Consider the following 27,251-nt stretch of genomic DNA (forward strand, 5'->3'; position numbering starts at 1 on the left):
AATGTAAATATGTAAACTAAAATGCAAGTTTTCAAGTCAGTGTCAATGCAAATTATACCTTTATTATATATACAGCTGTAAACTTCTACTCTCCGGTGAGAGAAATAGGTCATGGCTTAGGGATGTTCTAAATAAGCAGACATCAGCTTTGTGAGGCAGCAAGAGGAAAATGGGCCTGAACTCTATGTGAGCTGACAGTGTGCTCTGTGTTGTCTGAATAATAGACAGTTTATGACAAGCGGTGGTGAATTGAGGTCTATGAAATTGATTTTTTATTATGTGTTGAGTTATGTATGCATTTTATTCTTGAAGATGATTTTTTCCAGCAAGGCTGAACCTGTCCTCACACCATCATCCTGCTGGTTCCTGGCTGACCATTGATGGATCAGGCCAGGACTGCAGTCATTGTTAAAATATGTCTTCCCTACGGGAGTATGTCTTCTTTCAAAGTTATGATGGAAAAGACTGCTCTTCACGATGGAGGCCTGTCCATAAGTAAACTTAGTTTACCCTCAGAGGAGACAAACTGGCTAGAAAACCCAGGGACCAGAGCCTGTCCTCTCTTACTGGCCCCTCTATTGATTTATGTGTGTGTTAATCGCTGTCCTCTGCTTTCACCTTTTCTCTTTTCTTTTCCTTTCTCTGCCTTTGATGCTTCACACTGTGTTAACATGTTAAAATGGGAATGGGCGTTAAAGGGGTTAGCCAAGCAGGAGGATTAAAACCTGTCATCATTGTGCGCTTGTGTTCACAACTTTGTTTTAAAGGGCAGAAGTATTGACTTGCAAGATCAAGTTACATCACGTAGAGAAAACATCCATCAATAATCCAAGTTCAATTAATTTTATAAAACAGGAACAAATGTCCAAATTATTCCACTAGCCTATATAATGATCACATTATATACATAACATATTTTAAAACATTAAGAATTTATGCATTTAAAAAAATCAAAAAGTAAGGGGATAAAAAATATGATCACAGAACACCCTTAATTGGGCACCCAGCAGTTGTGTTTTCCATCATGTGAAGGTAGCTTAACATTTGATAAGTGGATGCAAAAACAGCTTAAGTAGAATAAAATATAAAATAAATAATAAAATAAAATAAAATAAAAGAAGGATCTAAAGCACAGACTGCATTAGCCAAATCATTCACTTAATATTCACTCCAGAGTGCTCTTTGGAACATCCAGTGATCCCTGCTGTGGGATAATGAGTATTAGTACTAGAGCAAATGGTAAACTTAAACTTACTGTGCTCTCCTGTGCTTTTTTAGTTTGCATGGGGTTGCATCATATTTAGCAAGAGGATCAGACACAGCAGACTCTAACTCTTGCACAGTGGTCTTTCATAAGAGGAAAAGAAACAAGTCTAGTTTCAGATCTTATCACAGGCACTTTGGCCTCTTACAACATCCATCAGGAACAGGGTCCACTAATCACCATATCAGCTGACAAACCAGAAGTGAGACATAACTGATAAGCTCAACTCAGACCATTCTTCTCTGTCTTGTATTCCGTAAATGTTGTGTTTACAGTGATGCAATTAGTACTATTATTCATTTGATGAGGTATTATGCATTCAGGAAGCCTGAGTGATTCTTAAGTGTGCTGCGCCTTTCCTTACCACCAGATGTCAGTACAATGCAGCACATTGCTGTAAATTACTATAAACATTACCTACCAGAATTAAGGTCAGCATGGGATGATTTATAAATAAATAAACTAGAGAATGACAGTAGATTTAGGTTCATAGTATGGGCAACGGCAAAGAGGATTATTATTATTATTCATTTATTTATTTCTTTCTTATTGGTGTGATTTTAATTAGCTCAAATGTTCAGCCCAAATATTTAAAATAAGAGCAAATTTAAAAGATTGTTTTAAATTAATCAACCAATTCAATTTAATTTAATTCTAAAAGATTATATAATTCATTATTTTATAATAATAAAATAAAATAAAAGTCGGGTGTGCTAAAACTACAAGTCCTATTAGGAACTGTAATATTGGAGAGAAGCGGAAATAGCATTAGCTATGGCAAATCACTAGGTGAATACTCTATAGCAGCCTATATTTATTTGTTGTTGGGGTCACCAGCTCAGAAATCAAATAAGCACTGCCCCCTCTACAACACGCACGTGCGCGCATGCACGACCACACACATTTTGAAGGAATTAACTTCATTTTCAAGGCAGGCGGCACCAATCAAGTTTACAAACTTGTCTGCACGGGGTGTTTGCGATGCCACGTCTTTATTTGCTTGCTGATTTTATTGAACATGTGACTGAATTAGACGCTCACATGGCTGCCGTGGCTGCATGATCCGCTTTAGTTTTTTAAAGTCCGGTGATCGGTAGCTCCCTCGGCAGCGACCATCCGGAGCAGAGGACCGCTGAAAAACACCAGCGCCTACCCGGACAAATCATGGCGAACAGCGGGCAGAAAGTTGTGCTGATCACCGGCTGCTCCTCCGGCATCGGGTTACGAATCGCCGTAACGCTGGCCAAAGATGAAAAGAAGCGTTACCATGGTAAATGCGCTTTCTTCTACATTGTTTCTTTGATCGAACCTACTAGTAGCAAGCCTATAATAGTGTGGTTCGCCTGAAAAACCATTCCGTGTTTACTTTTTCCTGCAAAGCTCTGCTATTGCACCAAGGCTCCTTTACGCACAAAGTTCGGTTGAGTTTCATGCGCAACGCTCCGTCTTAACGCAAATAAGTGATTTCGTGTAGTGCCCATTGAAATACTTAACCCTAATGGTATCGGATCCATATCCTTTTGTAAGGACTGGGGTTCAGTCGCTCCTCTGGTTCAACTATTATCATTTGAAAGCGCAGTTTCCAGGGTAGGGCTCTGCAAGGATGCCGCTTGCCAGGCGGAATCATAAAAGGAGTCTTGTCAGTTCTCTTTCAAGTGACTTCTCCAGCACAAAGCCCCCTTTTATCGCAGTGAATTGTAGACCGCCTGCTCCGGTTTAGTGCCGTGTCTAATGTGCCTATAGTCCCCTCTCTGGAGCGAGTGTTGAAAGGGGGACAAAGTTTGAGACCTGTACAAGCAGAGTTCACTCTGAAGCAAGGGCCTTGTTTGAAGTCTTCATTGGTGCACAGTGGAGTTAGGGTGTCCCACTTTAACATTGTTGCTCGGTGCGTCTCCTCTCCTGCTTCCCAGCCGTCATTAATGTCAATCTAGGAACTGGGGATCCAAAACGTTTCCATGTCAGGAGCCTCGGAGAGAATTGCATTAGACCAACACCCCCCCACCCCCCACCCCTAACACCACCACCACCCCAGTTGTTAGGAGTTTGCTTTCAAGACCCCCTGTGACAAGATTTTGTTGTTAGGTGCGACTTCATGCAGAATTTACACAATTGTCTGTAAGCCTACAGTCAGTGAGTGTTACCCTTTTACCACACTCACCTTACACTGTAACAAAAGTTAGTCAAGTCAAGTCATTAGTGTTGTCCTTTTGCAACTTTAGGAGCAAGTGTGCAAAGGTTAGTTAAAGTTTTCTTTTTCTTTGAGGGCCACTGGGATCTGATGGGAATGTTAGGCCTACAGTGAAATAGATTAGCAAAAGCGATTAACTGCTCCCTCAACATTGGTTTGAGCAGTGTGACCTGCTTTCAATAAGGCCACCTCTGAGCTATGAAGCTGATTCGCTCTTTTCCCAGGGTTTTTAGGAAATCCAACAGAGATTAAATATTGCATTGTGCATAAAGTAATAATTAGTTGCAGTAACATGCTCAGAATTCAGAGAAACCCCCGAAAAGACCTCTGTGTGTGTAATGCGATGTGGGTTCATTCAAGAATGTTTAAGCTGCCCAAGAGTAATTCCTGCAGGAGCCAGAGGAACAATGGATCTCTTGTTCACGTCTCTACCAATACGTAAATCTCTGTGTTGCTTCATGGACACCCAGTCCTCAAATCATAATATTAGACTTAATTAGAGTGCCTGAGACGTCATTAATGCATAGTGTGTGTTCGACTGCTTGCAAAGATAAGTCACATGCCACTTACAAAGCAAGATTCTGAAAAAATAAGTCTGGTTTCATTACCATACATCATGAAATATTACATTAGTAACATTTCACAGCAATGCAAAAGCTCAACAGCTTAGCATTACCTCTTTTACTCTCACTAATCCAGCCCTGTCTTTGTTCAGACATGAATCAGGTGAGGGTTTGCCTTTATCTGTCAAGGACAACGGGTGGATTTAGATGAATAAGAGGTTGTTTACTCCTACTGATTACCAATGTGGAACAGCACTGTCTCTCTTTTCTTTTGCTAGATAACGTCAGTCAGCAAAGTGTAAGCAGAGCACACAACGTGGAAGAAACCGGGAAAGCCAAGTCAACACTGTTGTTGATAGCTGCTGTCACTGCTCGTGATAGATTCCTGTGCTGTGTCTAGGTTAATGTTGCCCAGCGTGTAAAGTTCAGAGGAGATCAATCCTGTGTCCTGTAAACTGACAGGCGTGGTCTTTTCTAGGAACTCTGACCCGCACAACTGATTCTGTCACAACTGTTGAGTGTTTGCGTGTGTGCTTGCTTGCATGTGAGTGTGTGTGTGTTAAGGAAGCGGTTTAGTGGTGACTTCACAGATCATAAGTTTCACAGTGTTACGTCAACAGTGTAACACTGGGTAAAGGTTTTTTTGGTTTTTTTTTAAACTGCAGAAAAGAGTTATTAATGATTTCCTTAATGATTCCCTACAGTAGGAAATGTAAAATATACAAACATGGCCTCAAATAAAAAGTCATCTTAATGCTGTGCTCCATATATTCCTAAATATGTCTTCTCATTCCAGGGTATGTGACTGTACAAGTCTAAAGAATCATTTTCTTTTGTATTATAGAAGCTCTTTAGTTTGAAGCCACATCATACGAGTTTAATAACACTTCCCACTTCTCTGTCTCTCCTTATCAGTTATTGCCACCATGCGGGACCTGAAGAAGAAGGACAAGCTAGTGGAAGCAGCAGGAGATGCATATGGCAAGACCTTGATGTTGCTCCCACTGGACGTGTGCAGCGACGAGTCGGTCAAGCAGTGCATCAGTAATGTCAAGGACCGTCATATTGATATCCTGAGTGAGTCAGACACACCTGAAACTTTGTCTGCCTCTCCCATTTGACCCACACGTGTGGATAAACATATGTGCATGAAAATGTTGTGTTTCTTTTATTACAGTTGCTAAATAGTTTCAACGTTGAACCTAAAGTCATTATGTAATCTACTGTATGACTATAACTCAGTTTCTTAACTGTATGTAGGAATGGTAACCTTCCCTTTATAGTAGCTCGTATTTAACACAAACAGTGATATCCTACTTTTCATGAGAAAGACAAGAAACGGGTAAAAATCTAACAGACTTTATGATATCATAGTACAGTGTTATTACTGTGATAATACAACTTTAGGACAATGGTTTTTTTTAAGATTCATAACTGAAACAGTCTTGAAACAGTGGTGACTGTCCTGTAGAATTGTCCTCTATGGTTTTGCACTTGACATTAAGAAGTGTATGTGGGGGGAGGACACTGAGCCATGAACATCCAGTGGGCAAATAAGAAGGACAACCAGTATGTAAGAGCAGAAGATGTCCTTTTAAACGCAGAAATCTCAGCAGATCAACAACAACTAAGTCCTTGGTACCGATCAATCGCTCTATAAAAGCCCTTAAGTCATTTTATGGCCATTTTGAGCTGCGGGGCAGTAAATTGTAGGTTGCTAGATCGATAACTTATGTATAGGTGACTCTTTCAGTTCTTATGTTTAAACATTTAGTCTGAATAAAGGTTCTATTTATGACTCAGTCTCCATCTCACTCTAAATCCAAGAAATTTATCCCCCTTCACCCAATTACTCAATACCCATGCAGTGGTGTTACATCACACCTCTCTGCTCTTGTCACGCACTGACACCTGGTGGCAATATCAAGTAATACCATCTCCAATCTGTTCACCTCATGTAGAAAGGCCGAGTGAACAGCGCAAACTGTTCTGTTATCTGTTCATATTAAGTTGACAATATCCTGTTTAGAAGGGTTGATAATTGCAATGTTGGAGATACGAGCAGTGTGTCATCTGCATGTGTTTGTGTGTGTGTGTGTGTGTGTGTGTGCCTGTTTCCTGTCAGTCAACAATGCAGGTGTGGGCTTGCTTGGACCTGTGGAAAGCATCAGCATCGAGGAGATGAAGAGAGTGTTCGAGACCAACTTCTTTGGTGTGGTTCGCATGATCAAAGAAGTGATGCCAGACATGAAGAAGAGGCGTTCAGGACACATCGTTGTCATGAGCAGCGTCATGGGTCTTCAGGGTATGATCTGTGTGTAATTAACAACACATTGGAAAAAGCGTTTTGATCCAGGATCACCGGAAACAGATACTTACATGTCCAACCGTTTGCGAAAAGACACGTTTAAAGGCTGAATATGCAGTCGCAGACAAGAGCGCTGCACTCAGCTGCGCCAACATCACATCAGCTGAGTTTGTCCGGCAGCAGTCATAAAAATACTTGATATATTAGTTGGTCTAAGGCTCAGTTGAAAAGCAAGAGAATTTTTTTATTCAAAATTTCTGCACACTAAGAGGAAAAATTTGCAAATCATCTGTGGTGACCTGAACTTTTTGTTGGACAGAGCAGTGCAGAGCCTGAAACCTTGGAAATCACTCATACTGGGCTGTAAATTATACAGTGTGTTCCATTCTTCAGCATGAAATGAAAATAATGACATCAGAAATTAGAGTTTACAGTGCTGTACAATTCAAAACAATTCAACCAAGTGTAGCATCTTTAACTTGGTGCTTTTGTTTCCCAGAAGAAGTGCGGGCAATGTTTGCAAGCAGTTTTAAGTTAAAGGTTTTTCAGAATGTTTGAATGAAAAATGTGTATTTACAGGTATTTATTTTAAAGTGTTTATTGCAGGCCGATCTTTGTCTTACATTTTCAGTAAAGGCCATGGCAAGCAGCAAATAGCAAGCAGTTGCAAAGAATTTTTAGTGTTTGTTTTAACTTGTTTGCCAGGTGGGTGGAGTTAAGAGTGTCTGATAAGTTGTCAATCCCACGCAACTGAGCTACACTGACTTTACTGTAATATTCTGTCTGGCACTTATTGTCTTGTGTTATCTTTTCCTTTGGTTGATTCAAGTGCAAATAGGTCTTTATATGTAAATGATGTGTCACTGATGTCTGCTGATAATTCAACACTGTGAAATGTGATAATGCAGTGCAGTGATGTTGTCCCTTATCTCCCCGTTTTTTCCCCCCCGGATCAGGAGTGGTGTTCAATGATGTTTACACTGCCTCTAAGTTTGCCATGGAAGGGTTCTGTGAGAGTATGGCCGTACAACTGATGAAGTTCAATATCCGGTAGATTACCCTCTTTCCTCTGTTCTTCCTCCACATCTGTCTTCACTCCGTATTGTAGGTGCTCCCTCTTAGGCTTTTCCGTATCTGACTCCCCTCAGGTTGTCCATGATTGAGCCTGGCCCAGTGCACACCGAGTTTGAGACCAAGATGATGGAGGATGTGGCTAAGATGGAGTATCCGGGAGTAGATGCAGACACAGTTCGTTATTTTAAAGATGTTTACCTGCCGTCATCCATAGATATTTTTGAAGCCATGGGCCAGACACCGGAGGACATAGCCAAAGTAAGGGAACACTTTTCTATCTCACATTTTGCTGAATTTATCTCAGCATTCAAGAATCAGTGTTGTGTTTCTCTGATCACTAACTGGTACAAACATTCAAACAGCCTACAGAGTAATGGAATCCAGTCTAAACCTCTTTTGTTTCTCGTCTCTCCAGTGCACTAAAAAGGTTATTGAGTCAAGCAGCCCTCGCTTTCGGAATCTGACCAACAGCCTCTACACACCCATTGTGGCCTTAAAGTATGCAGATGAGACTGGCGGCCTGTCTGTCAACACCTTCTACAACCTGCTCTTCAATTTCGGCCCCCTCATGCACATAACCATGAGCATCCTCAAGTGCCTGACGTGCAGCTGCCTGCGTAGACGCACAATCTCACCTAACTGAAGAGGGTGTCCAATCCTGCCCTTTAACCTCACCCTCCCAGTTTGTTGACCCCAATCAGTTCCCCGGTGTCTTTTCCTGAGGTTTTGGGCTAAGCAGGTAGACTAGAACCAGTAACCTGGAGAGGGGAGGTGCCTTTCAGTTCAAAGACACCACCATGATAAGCTTTGCCAGAAAACATGCACAATTGCACAAGTTTGTCACAGAGATGTTGTATGCAGAATGACCTCATGTGCTCTCACAGAAACATGCATACACAAAACAACAACACACACACATCGGATTATTGTACATACATATTATAAAGAGGAGGCCACGCCTGAGTCATTGCTATATGGGAGGGTCTGAGCAGATATAGTGTAAGTGGCCAGATGTCTATTTTGTTTGAACGAGAACACACACACACACAGAACATGAGATACAAGTCCCATGGACAGACAACAAAGCACAAAAAATGAACTCAGTTACAGAGAGGAAGAATACCATTATAGAGAAATAATAATGCTATAACTTGTAGCTAGATAACTGTACACTCAGGCTCACCAGAGTTATAACATGTAAGACAGAGTCAGAAAGAATATATCTGCTTTTATTGTGTTGTGCTCTTTATTTCATGTTTGCATTAACATAGTGTTCTCATGGTCATAACTGCTGTTGAATCATATTTTTAATCTTCTTTTGATAAACTGAATGTTTTTTGGGATTTAAAGGTTTGTGAAGGGGTGGGTCAGATATTTTTAATCCAGCAACTTGATTTAGTAATAAACAGAATTCTGATTTACCCTCAAAGGTATTTATTTTTGTTTTGTGATGATATCGATAACAAAATGTGACCATATTGATCAATAATGCTTAGTAATACTGAAAGCTCCGGAGGGTTCTTCCGTCTGTCTGCACGACTCCTTGGCTAACAAGAGGGGGCGGTGTTTTACTGTTTTTTTGCCCCCCTGGTAATCAACCTGTGGATTTCACAGGATCAGCAACAAGAGGGTTGGAGCAATAGTGTAAAGGAATTTGTCCTCGGTGGCTTCCGATAGACAAGTGCAATAGAACTGATTAATTCAAATTTTTATATTGTGATTATGCAATGTTGCAATCATGTTTTTCTAGGGATATTTGTTTAAATCGTGGATTTGGAGCAGTATGTGTTTCAATAGTTCAATATTCAACATGAATTCATACAGATAATTATGAAAGGCTAATTTCTATATTGTATTCTATATTTCTATTCCTTAGTTGTATAAAAGTTTTCATGTAACAACTGTATCCCAGCGATCAGACCTGCTGCTGGGACCATATTCAGGTAAAGACACACATAAGGCCTCCAGCAGAACACGTCCTTCTTTTTAAATCAGCATTGTTGTGAGTGCACGTCTGTGCACATACGCGCACATTAGCATGTGTTTGCATGCATGCGTGTGTGTGTGTGTGAATATGTTGTATGAGCATGTCTGTGGGCCAAGTTAGTGATCTGTTGATGGATATAAAGAGGTCATGGCCTGCTCCCCATCAAAACCCCTCCCTTGAACCCCCACCCCTCTCACACACACACACCCTGCTTTGTGCCGTGTGAGAGAATGTGACCTGGTTCCCATCCCTGAGGAGGGGTGAACCCTAATGACGGCCTCCTCAGACACATTGCGCAGCCCTGAGCCTCCCTCTCCAGCTGGCCCCCTTAGCCCATCGGGCCGGGACCCCCTGGTCCACACTAGGAGAGGCCTGAGGTCTGGCCTGGATAGCCTAACCAGAGTTTACCCGGTGTGCACACCCTGTCCCATCCCATCCTGCCGTGCCCTGCCGTGTCCAGGCTAGTTACAGTCACCTGGTCAAAGCAGAGAGCTCATCATCAGAGGAAAGTGCAACTGGTTGCAGACCTGTAGTTTCTTCGCAATGTACAATGAGCGCAGCGCCTCAGCTCTGTGTATGTGTCTTCATCAGAGGCGACAGCTCCACACAATGGAACAAAGACGCTGTCAATCACAATCAAATGGGTGTGTGTGCAGGGGGTGGAGGGGAAGGGGTTGAGGGGGATCCGAGGAGGTCGGGGGAGGAGTCTGTGTGTCCTGAATGTTCAGGGGGATGCCAAGATCCAATGTGGGACGCTGAAGGCTAAGGGCAGGGTGTGGGTGGGGGGATTTTGGGGCGGCGAGAGGTGGGGGTGTGTCGCATTTGGGAAAATGAGAATTGGGGTGCCCGGGCCTGAATGGAGGACCTGTTTACTAATTGAATGAACACAGGAGTTACAGCAAAGTCTCATTAAACAAGAGGTCTTATCAAACCATTGTTGTGTACCTTTGTTTCACAATCAAGAACATAATTGCAATATAATGAGGGTAGCGTGACGTGGTTGGGTCTTCCCTTAATTGTAACCCTGTCACAATTACTGAGCTACTAAACATACATTAGCTCTTCCTGCATGTAGCTTTGCTGTTTACTGACTAACATGCCACTTGCATTTCTGGGTATTTAATACATTGAGAGAAGGAAAATAAGTTGGCATGTCAGCAGGATTTGTGCTTTGCAACCTGTCTGCCTTCTCTGTCGCCAGGTCATATCAGGTTCAACCGTTTTACCGTATGTATCCTCCTTTTATTGTCATCATCTCCAGAGAACCGCACCTAAGCCTGACTCAGAGAGTGAAGAGATAGTCTGGGGAGTCAGAGATCAAAAACAAAAGGGAGCTGCAGATGTCAGAAAACTGTGCAACAAACAAAAGGGAAGGGAAAGCTTGAAAGAAGCACAAGAAGAAAAGAAAGAGATAGATAGAGAGGTCTGGGTGCTGTGGGATGCTGGCATCACAGTAAGTGGAACTGGTGTCTAGACATGGTGCTTCAGCCTGATCCCAGGTCAGGATGGATCTAAATCGGGTTCCAACTATCTGTTTCTGTCTCTACTCCCCTTGCTATCAAGGATCCAATCTGAATAATTGTGAGGAGTGTTACAGAATATTAAACAGAGTCACCACATGACCTGACCTGTGGATCAGAAATATATTCAAGGCACAACAAGACGGATGAAAGCTGAAAAACAAGGTGGAGGGCAGCCACTATTTAACACAGCTGCATGGGACTGGGGATGTGGCCACATGGGACATATTACTATCCATAGAGCTGATCTGGGATCCGAGGGGGGCTATCAATCTTTATATAGTCAAAACAGGAGAAGCCAAAGTTGCCCTGTGGCTGTCCTGGGGCGACCAGGTCTAATAGGGCAGGAGAGGCCACGGGGGAGAAACAAATACACAACCTCTATCTCTCCTTCTCCCTCCCTCTCTGTCTATTCCCTTTCTTTTTCCTCCTCACTCTCTCTCTGTCTCTCTGAGGCCCACTGTCTGTCTGCCCTCTTCTCCGTCCATCTCCATAACTCCGCTGTGCAGTGACCTCTCACAGACCCAACGTGGGTCACTTGTTTATTCACACATAGAGAGAGGGGGGCGGGGGTGGGGGTGGGGGAGGTCATCATCTCTCGTTCTGAGTAGAACTGCTTGTTTGCACGTCTATTCAGGATCTTTTGGAGGTCGGAACATAAATCAAAAGAATCTTGGCTCACGCTGGCCAGTCATACACATTGTTTTACCGACACAGAACCTCTATTGTCTCTATCGTTACAACATTAGTGTTGTTCCTTTTCCCTAATGCTCTTCCTGCACATAAACAATCCAGCAGGAATTTCCAGACTGGGCCTCAGTTTGCCCACTACCGTATTGTTGTGTTCCGCTGTGTTCACTTTCTCAAAATTACCAGTTCCAGTGACTGTGAAACTGTGATTAGAGGACTCAATCTGTGTGCGGGGATTATGATTCTCGAACAAGGGGTTGATGGGTGATTGTGCTGGGTTTAGAGATGATGTAATCTGACCTGGGATAACATGATCCTCTTGTTTGCATTGTGGACAGTAAGGTAAGATTGGTGTAATATTCCACAAGAGGAGTCTGACAGCAAAGCTGCTGATAGCAGTGCACAGATTTCTGTCAAAACCTGAAACTCCTGTTTGTGGGCAAGACAAGCCAAGGGGCAAAGCAAAAAAAAAAAACACACACAAAAAAAAAGCAAACAGTTAACAGATAAGGAGAAAACAACACACAACCTTGTATTGGTACACATAGTGCATATAAAGTGGGCAATCCCAGAAAAACAAATCGCCCTTTTCTCACCATTCTGTACACTCACATTTCTTCCTCTAACATATCATCTTTCCTTTGGTTTCTAACCTCTTCCACCATGGATCAGTTGTTTCTCTCTTTCAATGTTGTAATTAGACGTCTGGGAATCTAGTGCGGTGAAGCATTTTTATTTTTACTATAATTTACAAGAAAAAAAAAAACGATATGCTTTTGCTTTCTGGTGTGACCGACACCGAGAAAAAAATATTTTCAACCAAGAGATGATTATCCTTTTAATTTGTTTCCCAGGGATGGTTCCGTTTTTCTGTTGTGCCTCTGGCAGCATGAGTGAGTTTAGTGCATGTGTCTGTGCATGTGTGTATGAGTAAGACTGAGAGAGAGAGACAGATACAGGCAGATAGATAGATAGATAGATAGATAGATAGATAGATAGATAGATAGATAGATAGATAGATTATAGTATGCACAGTGACAGACACTTTGGGGGCTTTGTGTGACAGACAGTGACCTCATCAGAGAGTCTATCATTATTGAAGTTTGTCCATGCCTGGCAACCGTGGCTGTATCCCAGGCCTATTCCGCCTGCCATAGAGAAAGCCTCACCGTGGACCCCATCAGCACTGCCACAGATCTGATCCATTCACTGTCGCCAACCAAAAAGATGAGAAACTAAACAGGGTGCGGGGCACACCCATGCCAGGAAGCCTGTCTTAGCCCAAAGAGACCACATCATTGTTTATTCAGCTTGAGTGCATCACATCTTGGCAGCCAGGAGGGGAGTGAATAGATATTCAAAATGTCAGTTAATAACATGGATTCAAGAAGTGGCTCAGCTAAGCATAAGAAAAATGAAAACAGCTCTTGTGCACACTTCCATGCCCCTGGACTCTGAAACCAGTTGGCATGTCGGTCATCTGCTTCATTCAAGAGCAGATGAACGGTAAACTTTGTGCTGCATTCATGGATCCACCCGAGCTGATTTTTTTTTTTTTTTTTTTTTCTTCACCAAACACAAAAGAATGCCTCCGTCTATTGACCGCGAAACGATGTTCGTAGACTTGTCCCGAGTGAAGTGATGTCTTTGTTGGTTATCTCCATTGGTGAGCCGCCTCCACTTGGCTCAGCCTAATCAGAACACAAACACGCCTCTGTCATTTGGCTGCTCTCCCTCTCACCCTTCATCTCTCCCTCTCTGTCACTCTGTCTCTTATTAACTGATGTTACAAATTAGATTCTATTTCTATCTCTCGCCTCCATTCATTTTCACTTCTATTTTCTACACACTCTCTCCTTTTAACTCTTATTTATGTGTGTGTGCAATAGAGAGAAAATCACACCATGCCGTTATTCTCTCTGGGCCTCTTCTTCCCACCTTGGCCTCTGATTTATTTTTTTCTCTTTCATCTTCCTTCTATCTCATCTATTCATCTAGATGGTGGATGTTTCTCCCTGAGGCAAAGTAACTGAGGCCTGGCATACATTAACTTTGCTTGTCTGTGCACAGCCTGGTTTCGGTTGCTCGAGGGGGAAGTGTTGTGATGTAAGGAGAGTCCCTGAGGGAGTAGACTTATGCTGGATTCCTGATAAATACGGGGGTTCATGTCCCAGGTCCATGTCATATGTTCAAGTTTACAGTTTCCTTGACGAAAAGTAATGCATACACACTACACTGCTCACCTCCAGATCCATGGCTACGTTACAAGGAAAAACAAGACCAGAACCAAATCAATTTTAACTACGCTTATGCTAAAGTTATTCATTAGGAGTTGAACATTTAAAAGTTTTCAATGTTACGAATGTTTGAAACTAAACACTGCGCACAGTTCTATACGTTAGGTACAGAATTCAAAAATAAAATCTTCTGTTCATTTGGAAATGTAATTCAAAATACTACACTGCAAAGTACATCATGTGCCAACTGGCCGGTTCTTTTGAATCCTATAGGAGAGTAGTTTTCAGTGTTGGAAAGTATATGACTGGGAACCCTATGCACACATGCTTGTTCTTCAGGCAGTGGAGTGTGGTCGTATTGATGTGGGCACTACGTCACTCCACGTTCTGCACGCTGTCACTGGATCTCGCAAGAGGCAAGATTATTTTTCCTACGCTGTGTACACAACCCACAGCGTGTCCTCCACTGACTGTACTGAACATTTGTCCTTTTGTTTTACAAGTTTTGTTTTAACAGTTTTGTGTTTGTGTATTTAAAGTACATTTCCAGCAGTCATTGCGATCTTTTTTTTTTTCTGTATTTGTTTAAACCTTACATTAAAGATTAATAATACACCTCAAAATATATATATTGCAATAGACACAGTAACCTATGCGATGTTCTTACCATAATAATTTTCCCTTCTTCCTATTGTAATGTACAAATTCATTAGATAGCCTTTATATTTGTACAGAACATGTGTTGGGTAAATGCGTATGTTGAAACCCAGCTTGGCCCCTTCTGCGTGGAGTATCCATGTTGTCCCTGTGTTCTCCTCAGTTTCCTCTGGGTGCTCCAGTTTCCAACCACCCTAAAAAACTTGCACATTAGGTAATATGAACACTCCTGCCCTGCCAACTGCCATTCGCCGCAGAACTGGAAGTGCTGGGGCGCTTCACCGTGGCTGCCAACTGCTCCTGAAATAGGTTAGGCCCAATGCAGAGGACAAATATGGTCACAGGATTAATGAGGTAACAAGATAGAGTCTTTGATCACTGTAGTATAATTCTGTTTTTGAATTGCTCTACACAAAAAAAACAAATGTTCCAGTCTTGTTTTTGTAATTGGAGACATGTATTAAATGTGAGCCTTAGATAGTGATCACCACACACAATAGCGTAAGGCATTCACTCGGGAAGAAAAAGTGCTGTTTTTTTCTGAATTAAGAGAAAAACAGCAGATTTTTTTTTTTTTTCTCAAGTGAATGCATTACGCTTCTGTACTACTTCCATACACATCCACGCTTACTTGCTCATTGAGAAATTCTGGATCAGGCCTTGTGCCCTGCCCCACCACCACTGCTTGCGGTAGGTTGACAGATGAAACAGCTTCGGCCACATGTTTGAAACTCAGTCAGACCCAGACTCAGTTGTGGGTTAGCTTGTAACCGGCAGTGAGTTGATGCAAACTCTTGTTCTCTGTACTGACAAGGTTTCGGTGACTGGTGAAAGAGCGGTGCTGAGGAAAGAGGAAACATCAGACAGACAACTAGCAGACATAAAGGAATGGTTAGCGCATATAGAATCTTTTATTTATTTATGTTATTTGTTAGCTTGTTAGCTTGCAACTGGTAGTGGCTGAGACAGTGTTAGTGGATGTGCTAATACAAACTCTCGCTCTGTGTACTAACAAGGTTTCCCCTGTCCCAAGTTTACGGGATTGGTTCCTTAGGTATGTGATGTGTGAATCCTTGGCTGTCTGAATCTGTTGTGAGACTTCACTGCAGTTCCATTATTGGAAATACTCAGTTATGGCGTTGACTGCTTATTTCGCTCATGTTGTATTATAGTTTAAAAAGGTAAAAAACTTACATTTTAAATGGGGTGTTTGGATGTTTAAACAGTCACCAAAAAAAAAAAATCAACATTTACAAATTTTTTGTATAAAATCAACAGATAAAATATCATTTTAGTGATACTATAGTATGCATATCCCATATCTCGGAGTATAGTCGTGGATACAGTTGAAAGTAAAAACATTTTTGATGGAATCAGACACAAATGTTTCTACTCCATATTAAAGAGAGCAGACCTTTCTCCCAAACCAGGCCCTCTCCATATTTCCCCTGACCTGTGGAGAATGGCCTAACTGTGGCATTTGCAGAAGGTCAGGTCTGCCATGAGTACTGGGCAAGACCCCACTTATGTGATCGCCCACTCACTTGGATTTTTGCCAGCAAAGAACAGACATGTATTTGGTCCATGGTGGGAAAAGCATCCCTTGGAATGTGACTTTGAGAGGACCGTGTGGGACCGGCAAGAGGGTCTTCCCTTTCTCAGCGAAAAGGCTTCTCCTCCTGAGGCTGTGGGAAGGTCAGAGGTCAGATGTACTCAGTGCCCACTCTCTCTGCAGCACACAAAACCCACAGCTGATGTTGCAGATCCATCCAGAATCCCTTAGGGCAGCGGTGGAAAAAATCTGCTACACAGCTAGCCTCACAATTCCTCTAACACTCAGTCTGCCCAAACACAAATGCATGTCACAGGGTAAATTGTTAACATAGTATGGGCTTTGCACATTAGTCTTGACTGGAAGTGTGATAACTCACAAGAGGTGAGTAATGTCTACTCAGTCATGTGAAACTAGATGTTCAAACCTGAAGCTAAAATGTGCTTGTATCCAAGGAGGACATGATGTAAGCTGGGATATGCTTGTCTATTATGCACATGTGTCTATGTGCTTTTTTATTTTCAACGCTTCTCCTTTGTAGCTTTGTTTTCTGAGTCTTGTTGCCTGAGGTTAGTGTCCTGCTATGTTTTCTTCTTCACATAAAGCAAACCAACAAGTGAAACCACTTGCCTCAAAATCCAAGCCCAGTAAAATAAAACAAACAAGGTTTTAACCAAAATCTGCTACAGAGAACTTATGTTTCCGAGTTCCCTTCAGATATACAGTTTTCATGACTTCACTGATCATGTTCAAAAACCCACCATCCCAGTCTCTAGAGGTATTGTCAATTAAACATGGGAGAATATTCCCTCTAACTTGACCTCCATACACCCCCACCCCCCCCCACTCCCTCCTCCTTTCTCCTCTTACAACACAAGCCCTCACAGGAAAACAATAAACAGATGAGTAGGATGGGAACAGCTCACAGCGAGAGCAGCCAGGCACTTAGGCAAGCAGGCATCGCCGGTCTGGTTCCCAGGCTGGAGGTAAGAGGGCAGGCCTCAGCTTGACTGTCCTAGTCACTGAGTAGAACCAGAAAAACTTGACAAAAATCACTGTTACCTGTCACTTTCATCTCCCAACTCACTGGCTGCACACACCTCCTCGGACAAGTCCGGACACACAAACTGAGAGTAAAACAACTATTTCTACACTGAAACCATCGGTGAGGATTAGTTGGTCTGGCTTGTGCTCATAGTGCGGTTTTCTTAGAAGAAACTCTCAATGACTGAGCACTATAGCTGTTTGTGATGTGTGGTGCTCACAGTTGTGTAAAAACAGTACTGGACCCCCCACCACCCTTTCCCTTCCTGCGCAAGTATTTCCACAGCAGACACTCAGAACCACTAAAAAGCTCAAAATGGCTGTGTCTGTCACAAACGCATATCTCGGAGACGTCCAGCCTTGGCCTTATCGTCCACGACAGAGTTCAGAAATGCAGCTCTTTTTGGCACTCAAACACACACACAAAAGTACTGGCTTTATTTCCCCCTCTCCCTTTGTCTCCCTCATTCTCTTTCTGTATTCTGGCAAGGTCCGCTTTTGCAAATTAAACACAGATCTCCCATAGATGCTCGGCTGACAGCTCCTGCTACGTGCCAACACTACTAAATGTCTGGAGGTCAGTGGGCCTAGGAACACAGGATTATCCCCACTGACTCTCTTGAGCCAGACAAGTATTTCAGTTGGCTCTAACTGTATACGCTTTGTGTCACTTGGATCCATTTGTTGGCCATTGACAGATAAACACAGCAATCATCATGGGCTGATGATGTTTGCAACAGCGTTGACATCACAGACATATTGAATGACTGACTGAAACATAATGCCTATACACACACACACACACAGACACACACACACACACAAAAGCAAATACACATTAAAAAAGTGGTGTATACAAGCCTCATAACTAAGTACAGACACATAATGTGGGGTGGTGCAGCGATACCACAGCAAGATTGTAGTGACGAAATCGAGGGTGTCTGGACATGATCAGTGTGCACTTGTTTGTTTGTGTCTCTGAGTCATTCTATTGTCTAAAAGGTCTGGAGTGTGGGAGTCTCCGGCCCCTAATGCAAAGTGCTCTTTCACTTCTGCTTCTGCAGAGGCTATTGATTCCTCAGATTACTCAAAGACGTACTTCCAAGAAGCTGCTGCTGATGAAACCTGTGATTGTTTGCCTATTTGCCTAACTGTATGTCTGTCACTGTGTTTCTGTGTGCGTGCGTGTGTGTGCATGTTCGTCACGCATTGTGGGCATGTGCAAATAGGGACATGCTTCATTACAACCACAATAACAGGAGCCACTTCATCCTGTGAAACCCAGGAACGTGTACGTATTGAATGTAGATGCACACAAATCAGAAGGAAAAACAGATGCCCCCATCAAATGTGGCTGCGTGTGCATTAAGTGTTTGCGCGTGTGCGCACGCACACACACACACACACACACACACACGAGTGAATCCCACAGAACAAAAGCACATAGAAAATGCGCGGACGCCACAGCAGTCTGATCCACGTGACAGCGGACTGGTCACTGTGGCGAGTGTGGTGGAGGGTTTCGGCAGGGTAATGGGTACAGGGAACAGGCCCTTGTATGGTGAAAAGATGCAGACCTTCATTCCTATGTCCTTACAAAAGACTATTTTGGGGCATTTTGAACTCTCCCACGCAAGCACAACAATTTTGGGGTTAGTTCATTTATTTATCTTTTATGTTTTTCCATCTAATGAAGCCCAAGAGAGGGACGAGTGTAGTTGTTTTTGGCCTTTAAGTCAGGGGGAAAGGGAGGAGGGGTGTGAGTGTGTCTGCGTGCCTGAGTGTGTAGCCCGAACAATCATTGCTTTCGGCACTTTTGCGCCTCACCCCGAAGCACCGCTGCTGCTGCTGCTATGACTCAACCTTCACATCTGCTGTAGCCTATTGCAAAAGGTGTATCTGTTCTGCAACACCACTGCGCCTAAGACACGGTTAGTGCAACAGAGTGAGTTTCTAGCTCTGCGCTGGTTGAAGCTGGATATGGCTGTGATTTATGGTTTTTCTCATATACAGAGGAGGGAAAGGGGGAACGGGGTGAGATGGTGTGGGAGAGAGCCTGGGGAAAGAAACTTCGCTCTCACAACCCCACTGCAGAGGGCCAAGAGTGAGGTTATAACCCTAGTTTCTGTTCAGATTTTTTTTTTTTCTTAGAATGTGGGTGTGACACAGAAACTTACACACACACACACATACATTAAGTATTACATGAGGAGATAAAGCAGAAGAACAGAAAATAGTCATGGCAAAAAGTTCTTCTATTTTTGTAATAAATAGCTTTTGATTTGTCTGCTAATATTAACTGGCTACAAGGACATGGAAATACTATTTTTTCCCCACATTTTACAGATGATGACTTGCCACTATTGTTGCTACTACTTTAAAGAGTGCTCTATTATTCTTTTAAACAATCTGCCAAACAATCTGAGGACGGCAAATAAATATGTCAAGAAGAGTCAAATAACTGGTCTTGACATATTTATTTGCCGTCCTCAGATTGTTTGACAATAATTGACAGTTTCAACAAGGCAATGCTGCATTAACTCTCTGTTACTGAGCTGCACAACTATAAAGAAATGAAACCCATAATATATTCAACATATAAGTATACTTTATACCTCATTAATTCTTCTCCTCTTATGGAATCATCACGATGCATGCAGTTTGTGTCAGTGTAGTGTATTTATGTCTTACAGTATAAAGATGAAAGGGTCACTAAGGGTCATTTGGATTGTGAGTTATGGACCATGACAGGGTTTATTAAATATTTCTGTTAGACTAAGACCCTCATAGAGTTGTGTGTTTTTTAAACAGTCAGCCAGATGAGACGAGGGGCTTTCAGCAGCAGTGATGTGTGACAGGCTGGTGACAGTTGTGCTGTGACAGAATATGCCCTTGGACTGCAAATCATAAACTACTGTACTGTAAGAAACTTAAGTACAATTTTGAAGAACTTGTATTTTTACACTTCCACTCCACTACATCTCAGAGGGGAATATTGTAAATATTGTACTTTCTATTCCTCCACACTTATTCCACAGCTTTAGTTACTTTTAAGAGGGGGATTTTACACAATGAAAAATATGAAATCTTTTCAAAATACAACACACTGTTAAAGAATAAACCAGTGGTCCATGTCTATGAGTTGTTAACAGCTCCCCCAAATAGTGATAATCCCCTCTAAACATCTCACATGGTTTAATTTCAATAAATGTTCAAATGTTCCAACATCTCACCAAAAACAGTCAGTCAAAGTCAAAAAAACTGAAAAAACAGATTCGTATTTGTTTTTTTATTCTTTCCCATTAATCATCTCAAGACCCCACAGATTTATTTGGTGTTCCTATAAATAAAACTATGTATAAAGTAGTTCAAACTAGCTCCACCCCCAGCAGCCACAACAGGAACATGCTGCTTACACACTGATGCCTCAGTTTTAATAATACTGAAGTCATATATAAGTGAGAGGGATGAAACCAGTACTTTTACTACATTTTGCTGCTAACACTGATGTGCTTTTACATAAGTAGGATTTTTCATACAGGTGTTTTACTTGTAATGGAGTATTTTTTATATATTGCTGTGTTGGTACTTTGACGTTAAGGATCTGAATACTTCTTCCACCACTGATAGATGGACATCGAAGTGCTCACTTTCTCATACAGTTAATGATTAGATGTAGTTCAGCGAGGTAAGACAGAGTGATATAGTTGGTAACTATCTTGTAGCCTGTTCGTTTGTATTTTTTCTATCATTCATATTTATTTATGTTCATTTTTATGCCCAATTTATATTCATACTATATAAAACACTAAACGCAGGTATTTCAGCAACAACACTAAGCTTTTGGAGGAAGTTGGAATTAGACAAATGAATACGTTTGTTTCTTTGTTTGTTTGCTCAACAGAACAGAAGAACAGCTCGTTGATTATCTTGCTGTAAATGCAATAGATGCAAAGGTAAATGCAAGTTAGCCAAAATGCTATTTTTATCTTTAGCCCCTGGACAGATGTCACAAAGTCATCCTATTGTTGTCCTCGTCTCTTTGTTAGTTGTCCTGTGTGGTCTTCTGCGTGTTGGAGCTCACTTTCTTGATGTTTTAAGTGGTTTTTCTTTGCAATATTTAATTCCTTCACATTCATGTTATGGTATAATTGTTAATACCCGTGGCCCACCTTTAAATAAAAGTGGTAATGCTGTAATTTAATAATTACAAGTAAATGTCCTGCATTGAAAATGTTACTTAAGTAAAAGTATTATTACCAAAATGTTCTTAAAAATCCAGAGTAAAAGTACACATAATTCTGAAAAAAGGTTATACTACTGGATCGCAACACAACTGATGCATTCACGTACAAGTATGTATAGTACTAGTAGCATTGTACTGTTGTAGTTGGTCATAGTAGAGATACTATTAATTATTTATGTGCTGTTGGGTATTTTAATCTGTAACCGGGCATCATATTTTATGAGCCACTGAATGTTTTATATGTAAAATCTTAATTTGAAAATGAATCAGTTACTAAAGCTGTAAAAAGTACAATACTGCTGTGTGAATTAAAAGAATAAAGTAGCATGAAAGAGAAATAAAGTGAATCTGTACTTAAATACAAAACTTGAGTAAATGTACATAGTTACATTCCACCATTGCATTTTTTTCTAATCATTTATCAGAAACTATTCGACTACCAGGACTTATCCAGCTGCACGTTGACCTTGCTGTTGACCATGAAGTCCTCCTGCTCCTCCTCTGTACTCTGTAGTGTCTACTAATGATGCATATTCTACCTCCTGGCCTGACACCGTTTTTTTTTTTGCATGTAAACTCGTACACACTTCCATGAACCCTGATGTGGGCCTACTACATGCTACAATAGATAAGACTGCGGTTGTAGTGGAGTCTTTCTGATGTCGACTTTATCAGAAAGGCCCCATGAATGGGCTGGCATAGTTTCACTGAAAGTGTAACAATAACACACCTATCACACTCCATTCGCTCGCTCGCTCTCTGCTGGGACGAGTGTGAAGGATAAACTGTCAGACTATCTCACAGAGATCAGGTTCCATACCACACCATCAAGCCTAAAAGAAAACCTCTCTGAACAAGATAAAGCTTGCACTGTATATACATTTACAAAGGGCAGGAAAATGACTCCACAATATCTGTACAAAGTCAATTTTCACAGTAAGACTAATTGCTTGTACAACGACAGCCAAAATCTGCAAAAATGTTTATTCAAGCAACACAAGCCACGTACAGTATATAAACTTTTTCTTCTCTCCCGCTGTGCCCATGCGCTTACCTAAGTTCTTACCACCCTGTAAACACTGACAGGAAGTGATTTCACTAAGTGGATCTATTTCATTCTGTGGAGGAGTCAAACTCACATATCCTCAGGGAACAGACCTCTGACTCCTTTGTGCAGTCAGCCAGGAGGCTCCTACTCCATGCTCTCTTTTTCTTTCTCTTTCTTCCTCGTGCTCCAGTCCACTTGTTTTCTCACTGGAAGGTCCAACTCGGTATGCAGCCCACAGAACAACACTGCTGGCTTCCCTCAGAGTGTTTCTGTGTTGCTGATTGAGAGCATGACAGGTGAAATGGGAAATACGACAAATTATTCCGCTGGAGAATTGTGTTTTCCCAGTGTTTAGGGCCCCCATTAGGATTGTAAGAGCTTGTGTATGTGTGTGTGTATGTGTGTGTGTGTGTGTGTGGGAGGAGAAAAAGAGAGACAACTTATGGTTGCAATTTACAAGATGCTTTTTTTAGTCACTCTTAAATGTGGGAAATTGAATGTCAACGTCACTGAGCCTGGGGCGTCTGTGGGAAGGCAAGGCTTGAGATCTGGGAAAGAGGGAAGTTTAGATCTCCTGGTGGAATTCTCTCACTTTCAACTAAGGGGGAGCTTTTGGTTTTTTGGGGGCCATAGGTTTGTTGAAAGTTAGGAATGCTTATTTACATTAGATTGATTCAGTCTGTCACAGTAAAGAGGGAGCCATACAGAGTTAATCTGCAGGAAACGGAACATGCAGCCCACACCACATGCAGTTCTCTGTAATGTGGGAATCTCGGACCACATGATGCTGTAAATTCTGGAAGAAGGCCTGGAACAGAACCACAGATTATAGTTTAACCAGGGGGTAAAAGTCGAAGACTTCGTGCATTTTGGTGCGATCTTGCTGTGTTTTTGTGTGCGAGTGTGAAAGAGAAAGAGAGGGAGAGAAGAGTGAGCGAGAAAGAAAATGAGACGGAGAGAGACCATGCATAGGCTTGTAATGGAGTACATCTTAGCCTTTCTCGCCGGGTTCCCAGAGTCTGAGCCAGCTGGATGGTAACTGTCGAGTCTTTGCTACACAGCTGCCCTCCAAACTGATTAGAGAGAGCTGGCTCACTCCACCAGCAGCCATTGTGCCCTTCTCTCCAAATTGAACTTGGAAAATGTGAAAATACTTGAAAGATACTTTGGTGCGGTCTTTGGCTGTCCATTGTATGTTGAGGATATCAGAAGTGGCCAGACAACCTGCCCCTTGACACACTGTGAGTGATTGCCATCTGTGAAATCAGAATACCACGAGTTTGTAAACAGAGGGGATTAATGTGAAAAATGACGCCAAGAGATTAGTTTTTTCCCCCAACTTACATATTCTTAAAATCCAACTTCAAAAGAATATAGTTGACAGATGTGACAGTTGACCAATGACATTGTTGAAATGTATCTGTTGCGCGCATGGCGTTTTAAAAAAAAGTGGCTGAAACGCAATCTGCCCATCTGTACAGGGGCCAGAGCAGTCTGCTCTCGCCGGAACACAGCACGATGAAAAAGAGCATCAAATCGGCGTGCTAATTCACAGTAAATCCTCTCAAAAGACTCCGTTCCTTCCTGTCACTCACACACAGACAAGGGTCACAACCTCCAGAGTGTATAGCTACAGAAGTTTTAAAAACCAGAACGAAAACGTCACAGTCAAGCAGCAGGCCCCAAGCTGCAGCATAAGAAATAAGATACCCACAAAACGAACCTGCTGCAGAAAAAAACAGCACAAAAGGGGGGTTCAAAGAGACAGGCATACAGATGAGGAGTCTGAGAGGAATCATGTTGAGTAGGAAACGTGAGTTGGAACGATGTGGACGTCACACAGGCTTTGTTGTGGAGAGCAAACCTGGGTACAACTGGGCGGGAGCAGGTGGCGAGCGGATTCGGTTACCTGCAGCAGAAAGTAGTCATGATTTCAAAGTGCAGTTGGCTGAAATTGTCATTGCCACACGAAACAATATAAAGGACTCGGGTCTGGCGCAAACATCCAGGGTTCTTCCCCACAAATAAAATATTATGTTCCCAAGATTTGCACTCTAAGGATATTTTTAGATTGCTTGATTGACTGTTATATTATTAAGGAGGAACTTCTTTTTTCAATGTGAGGACAAAAACAAAAGCACGCATGAGAAACAATTAAAAAATATAAATCACATGCACATCAGAGACAACATATAATAAACACCTATATTGGAAAATCAAATAAAGGAACTATTTCTTTTCACATTGCCCTAAAATCCTTTATTTTATGGCCACAGAATAAACACTGAGGGATGTATTACTTGCGTGGCAGGAATCTAATTTTCAGGCTGATGCTCTGAGTCTTTCCATGACTTTGTCCAGCACTGCCACTATCAGTGTGCATGGTTGGTTTCAAGTTGGGCTAATCAGATTCAGTGTTGGTCAAGTTGTGTTATCTGGGCTGCCACGGTCCACCAGTCTGCCCATTCTGTGAGCTCTTAGTGGGAGTGCAGTTTCCATGCAGTCATGAACTATAAAGGGGAAGTCGTGTTGGCCTCCTGCAGCACTGTGGGAAAGTGCAGCTCTTGCGTCCTCTGCTTATTTGGACCAATCTGGTTATAAATGGACATTCACAAGCAGGCGGCCCTGTAAGGACAGCCCAGAGCCCTCCAGTCACATTGGCCTCTTTAATATTCCCTATCTCAAGAGACCAGTGTTCTGATGGAGAGGTGCTGGGGGCCATGCATTTTCCATTCAGCAGAGCAGAAAACATACACTTGTGTGTTTTGAGTGCGCGTTTAACCTGAAATGTATACAATTGCAATTTTGGCTGATTGTTTGAAACAATTAGTCTCCAGAGATTGTGTATGACATTTGATTTACTTTATGTTTTTCATTTGTCTTGTTCTTTTTCAAGTTGTCTGTCTTCCTCCTCTTTATGTTCAGCGTATAAAGAGAAAACGGAAGGCAATGATAGAAATATAATCAGATAAGGCTTATGACTTGTGAATGTTTTGACACAAGCTCTGCCTGTTGCACAGTCTCAAAGTACAACTCCATAAGACTGTTTTGAAACCAAGCATTCTTGTGCAAGTTGCATTCCTGGACCTACTAGATCACTAGAGACATATTCCATATCATTAGATTACAGGCCTGCTAAGGTCAGAGCACCCACAGAGGAGCTTCATTGTTATGTGTGGTGTCAGATCAGAGGCCAGTGGGAGGGGAAAGAATGGGTTCTGGCCTGTGTTCCTGGCCGAGGTTCAGGCTGGACCCGCACAGCTGCACAGGCAGGGTCCTGCAGAATCCTGGGCCTGAGCTGAGCCCTGACAGGTGCTGCATTAAAACTGCCCCGAAACCGCTCTCTTTGGCTTAACGCTGATCCTCTCTTGCAGGCGCCCGCGGAACGGCCCTTTCTTTGGCATGCTGTTAAACCCAACGCCGATCTGTGACGAAAGCACAGGCCGGGATAACATCAGGCCTTGAGAGGGCCACTAAAAAGAGGAAAGACAGAAGCGAAACAAAGAATGAAAAACGCTCGGAGGAAAACTGATACTGGAGTGAAGACACAGGGACAAGCTTTGATCTGAGGATCATCTTTACACCCTTTTCCTGCCTTATCTTTTGAATGACTGACAGCGAACTCTCTCACCATGATTCACTTCATTCGGAAATCCCTATTGTCTCATCCGTTTTCTCTCTTGTTCACAGTCTCATTTAGTCAAACTCTGAGGTGAAACAACAAAGCAGCTTTGCAATTAGAAAAAACAAACAAACAAACAAAGTGCAATCCCCCAGTGTTCGAGAGAAGTTTTGTCTGTGTTCCTAGAATCCCTCAGTTGGATGTGGTAGCAGCAGCTGTCACTGTCGCTCTCTCTCCCCTGGCACAGAACTGCATTATACTTTTAATGGGTGATTAGTGTCAGATATCTGGCTGTTGCTGCCTGGGCCTCAACTGTGGGAAATAGTTGTGCTGGTTGCACCTGATCCAGGGCTCAGTTTAGAGTTTCCTCCTATCTAAAGAGGAAAACAGGGATCCAGCACACACAAAACCCGACTTAGAAGATCGGCTCCGCAAAATGGTATTTCATTAAGATAAGCACGGCTCCGCCACTCAACTGTAGCCTCTCCAACTATCACTAGGGCGAGGGGCATATTTTCATTATACAGTATCTCAGTTTGGCTTGTTTACTCTGTGAAACTGAAGAGGCCCACTGACAGTTATTGTCCGCATGCATTAGGGTCAGGTAAGGTGAATTCTTAGGCCTGATTTCATAGTTGATGTTCCTGATGTACAAATACCTAGACCATCGAAAAAGTGAAATTAGACACTGATTTGACTGTGGTCTGTTTGTAATGAGGAAAATGGAAAGAAACATTGGAACACAGTCCGTTTCTCGTTACATTTTATTATTTGTATTACCAGCATTGTTAAACTGCGTCTGTTTCATTTAAAACTTGCGTCCCACTAAAGATGCAACAACAGGATCCAATTGTTTTCTTCTTCTTTTTTTTTTTTTTTTTTTAAAGTTCAGTATTTAGAGGGGATCACTGTCTAACAGAACAATAGCTCAAATATTCTGGTTCCACTTATCTACAATATCAAATTTACTGGACTTGGCTTTCTCCCTCTGTGTATTTCGCAAGGATTTGCACACTCAGTCCCCCACTGTCTCCCCAGCAGCAGTGGGCTGAATCAATCACGGCTCTGAAAAAAAGCATTACCACCTAATCACCTGCATGTTGCACAATAGTCTCTTGCAGCTGTTCAGAGAACACTGGAGATGAACAGAAACCCAGACATGCACATTTGGTTGCACAAAGCAATGCCCATGCTTCTTCATGTCTCTCCATTTTCAAGCCACTTCTTTGTCTCTCTCCTTCACTGTCTGAC

The 27,251-nt window shown here is 42.2% G+C and overlaps 1 protein-coding gene across 1 annotated transcript; it reads left to right on the top strand.

The window, feature by feature from the left end:
* Positions 1–2,139: 2,139 nt before the first annotated feature.
* Positions 2,140–8,826, top strand: rdh8a (retinol dehydrogenase 8a). The gene is made up of 6 exons (XM_023401431.2): positions 2,140–2,534; positions 4,931–5,092; positions 6,141–6,320; positions 7,280–7,373; positions 7,472–7,655; positions 7,813–8,826. Exons 1-6 carry the CDS (start codon positions 2,429–2,431, stop codon positions 8,038–8,040), a joined length of 954 nt encoding a protein of 317 aa, XP_023257199.1. The 5' UTR covers positions 2,140–2,428; the 3' UTR covers positions 8,041–8,826.
* Positions 8,827–27,251: the final 18,425 nt, after the last annotated feature.

Source organism: Seriola lalandi, unplaced genomic scaffold (genome assembly GCF_002814215.2).
Source record: "Seriola lalandi dorsalis isolate HSWRI2012SDOR001 ecotype SW California unplaced genomic scaffold, Sedor1 jcf7180002053680, whole genome shotgun sequence".
Lineage (NCBI taxonomy): Eukaryota > Metazoa > Chordata > Actinopteri > Carangiformes > Carangidae > Seriola > Seriola lalandi.

What these genes read in the sequence shown, in the direction of transcription:
- rdh8a (XM_023401431.2), top strand. Translation starts at nt 2,429, where the DNA reads ATGGCGAACAGCGGGCAGAAAGTTGTGCTGATCACCGGCTGCTCCTCC. An exon ending in CCGTCATATTGATATCCTGA is followed by an intron (nt 5,093 to 6,140) that starts GTGAGTCAGACA and finishes GTTTCCTGTCAG; the next exon opens with TCAACAATGCAGGTGTGGGC. An exon ending in CTGATGAAGTTCAATATCCG is followed by an intron (nt 7,374 to 7,471) that starts GTAGATTACCCT and finishes GACTCCCCTCAG; the next exon opens with GTTGTCCATGATTGAGCCTG.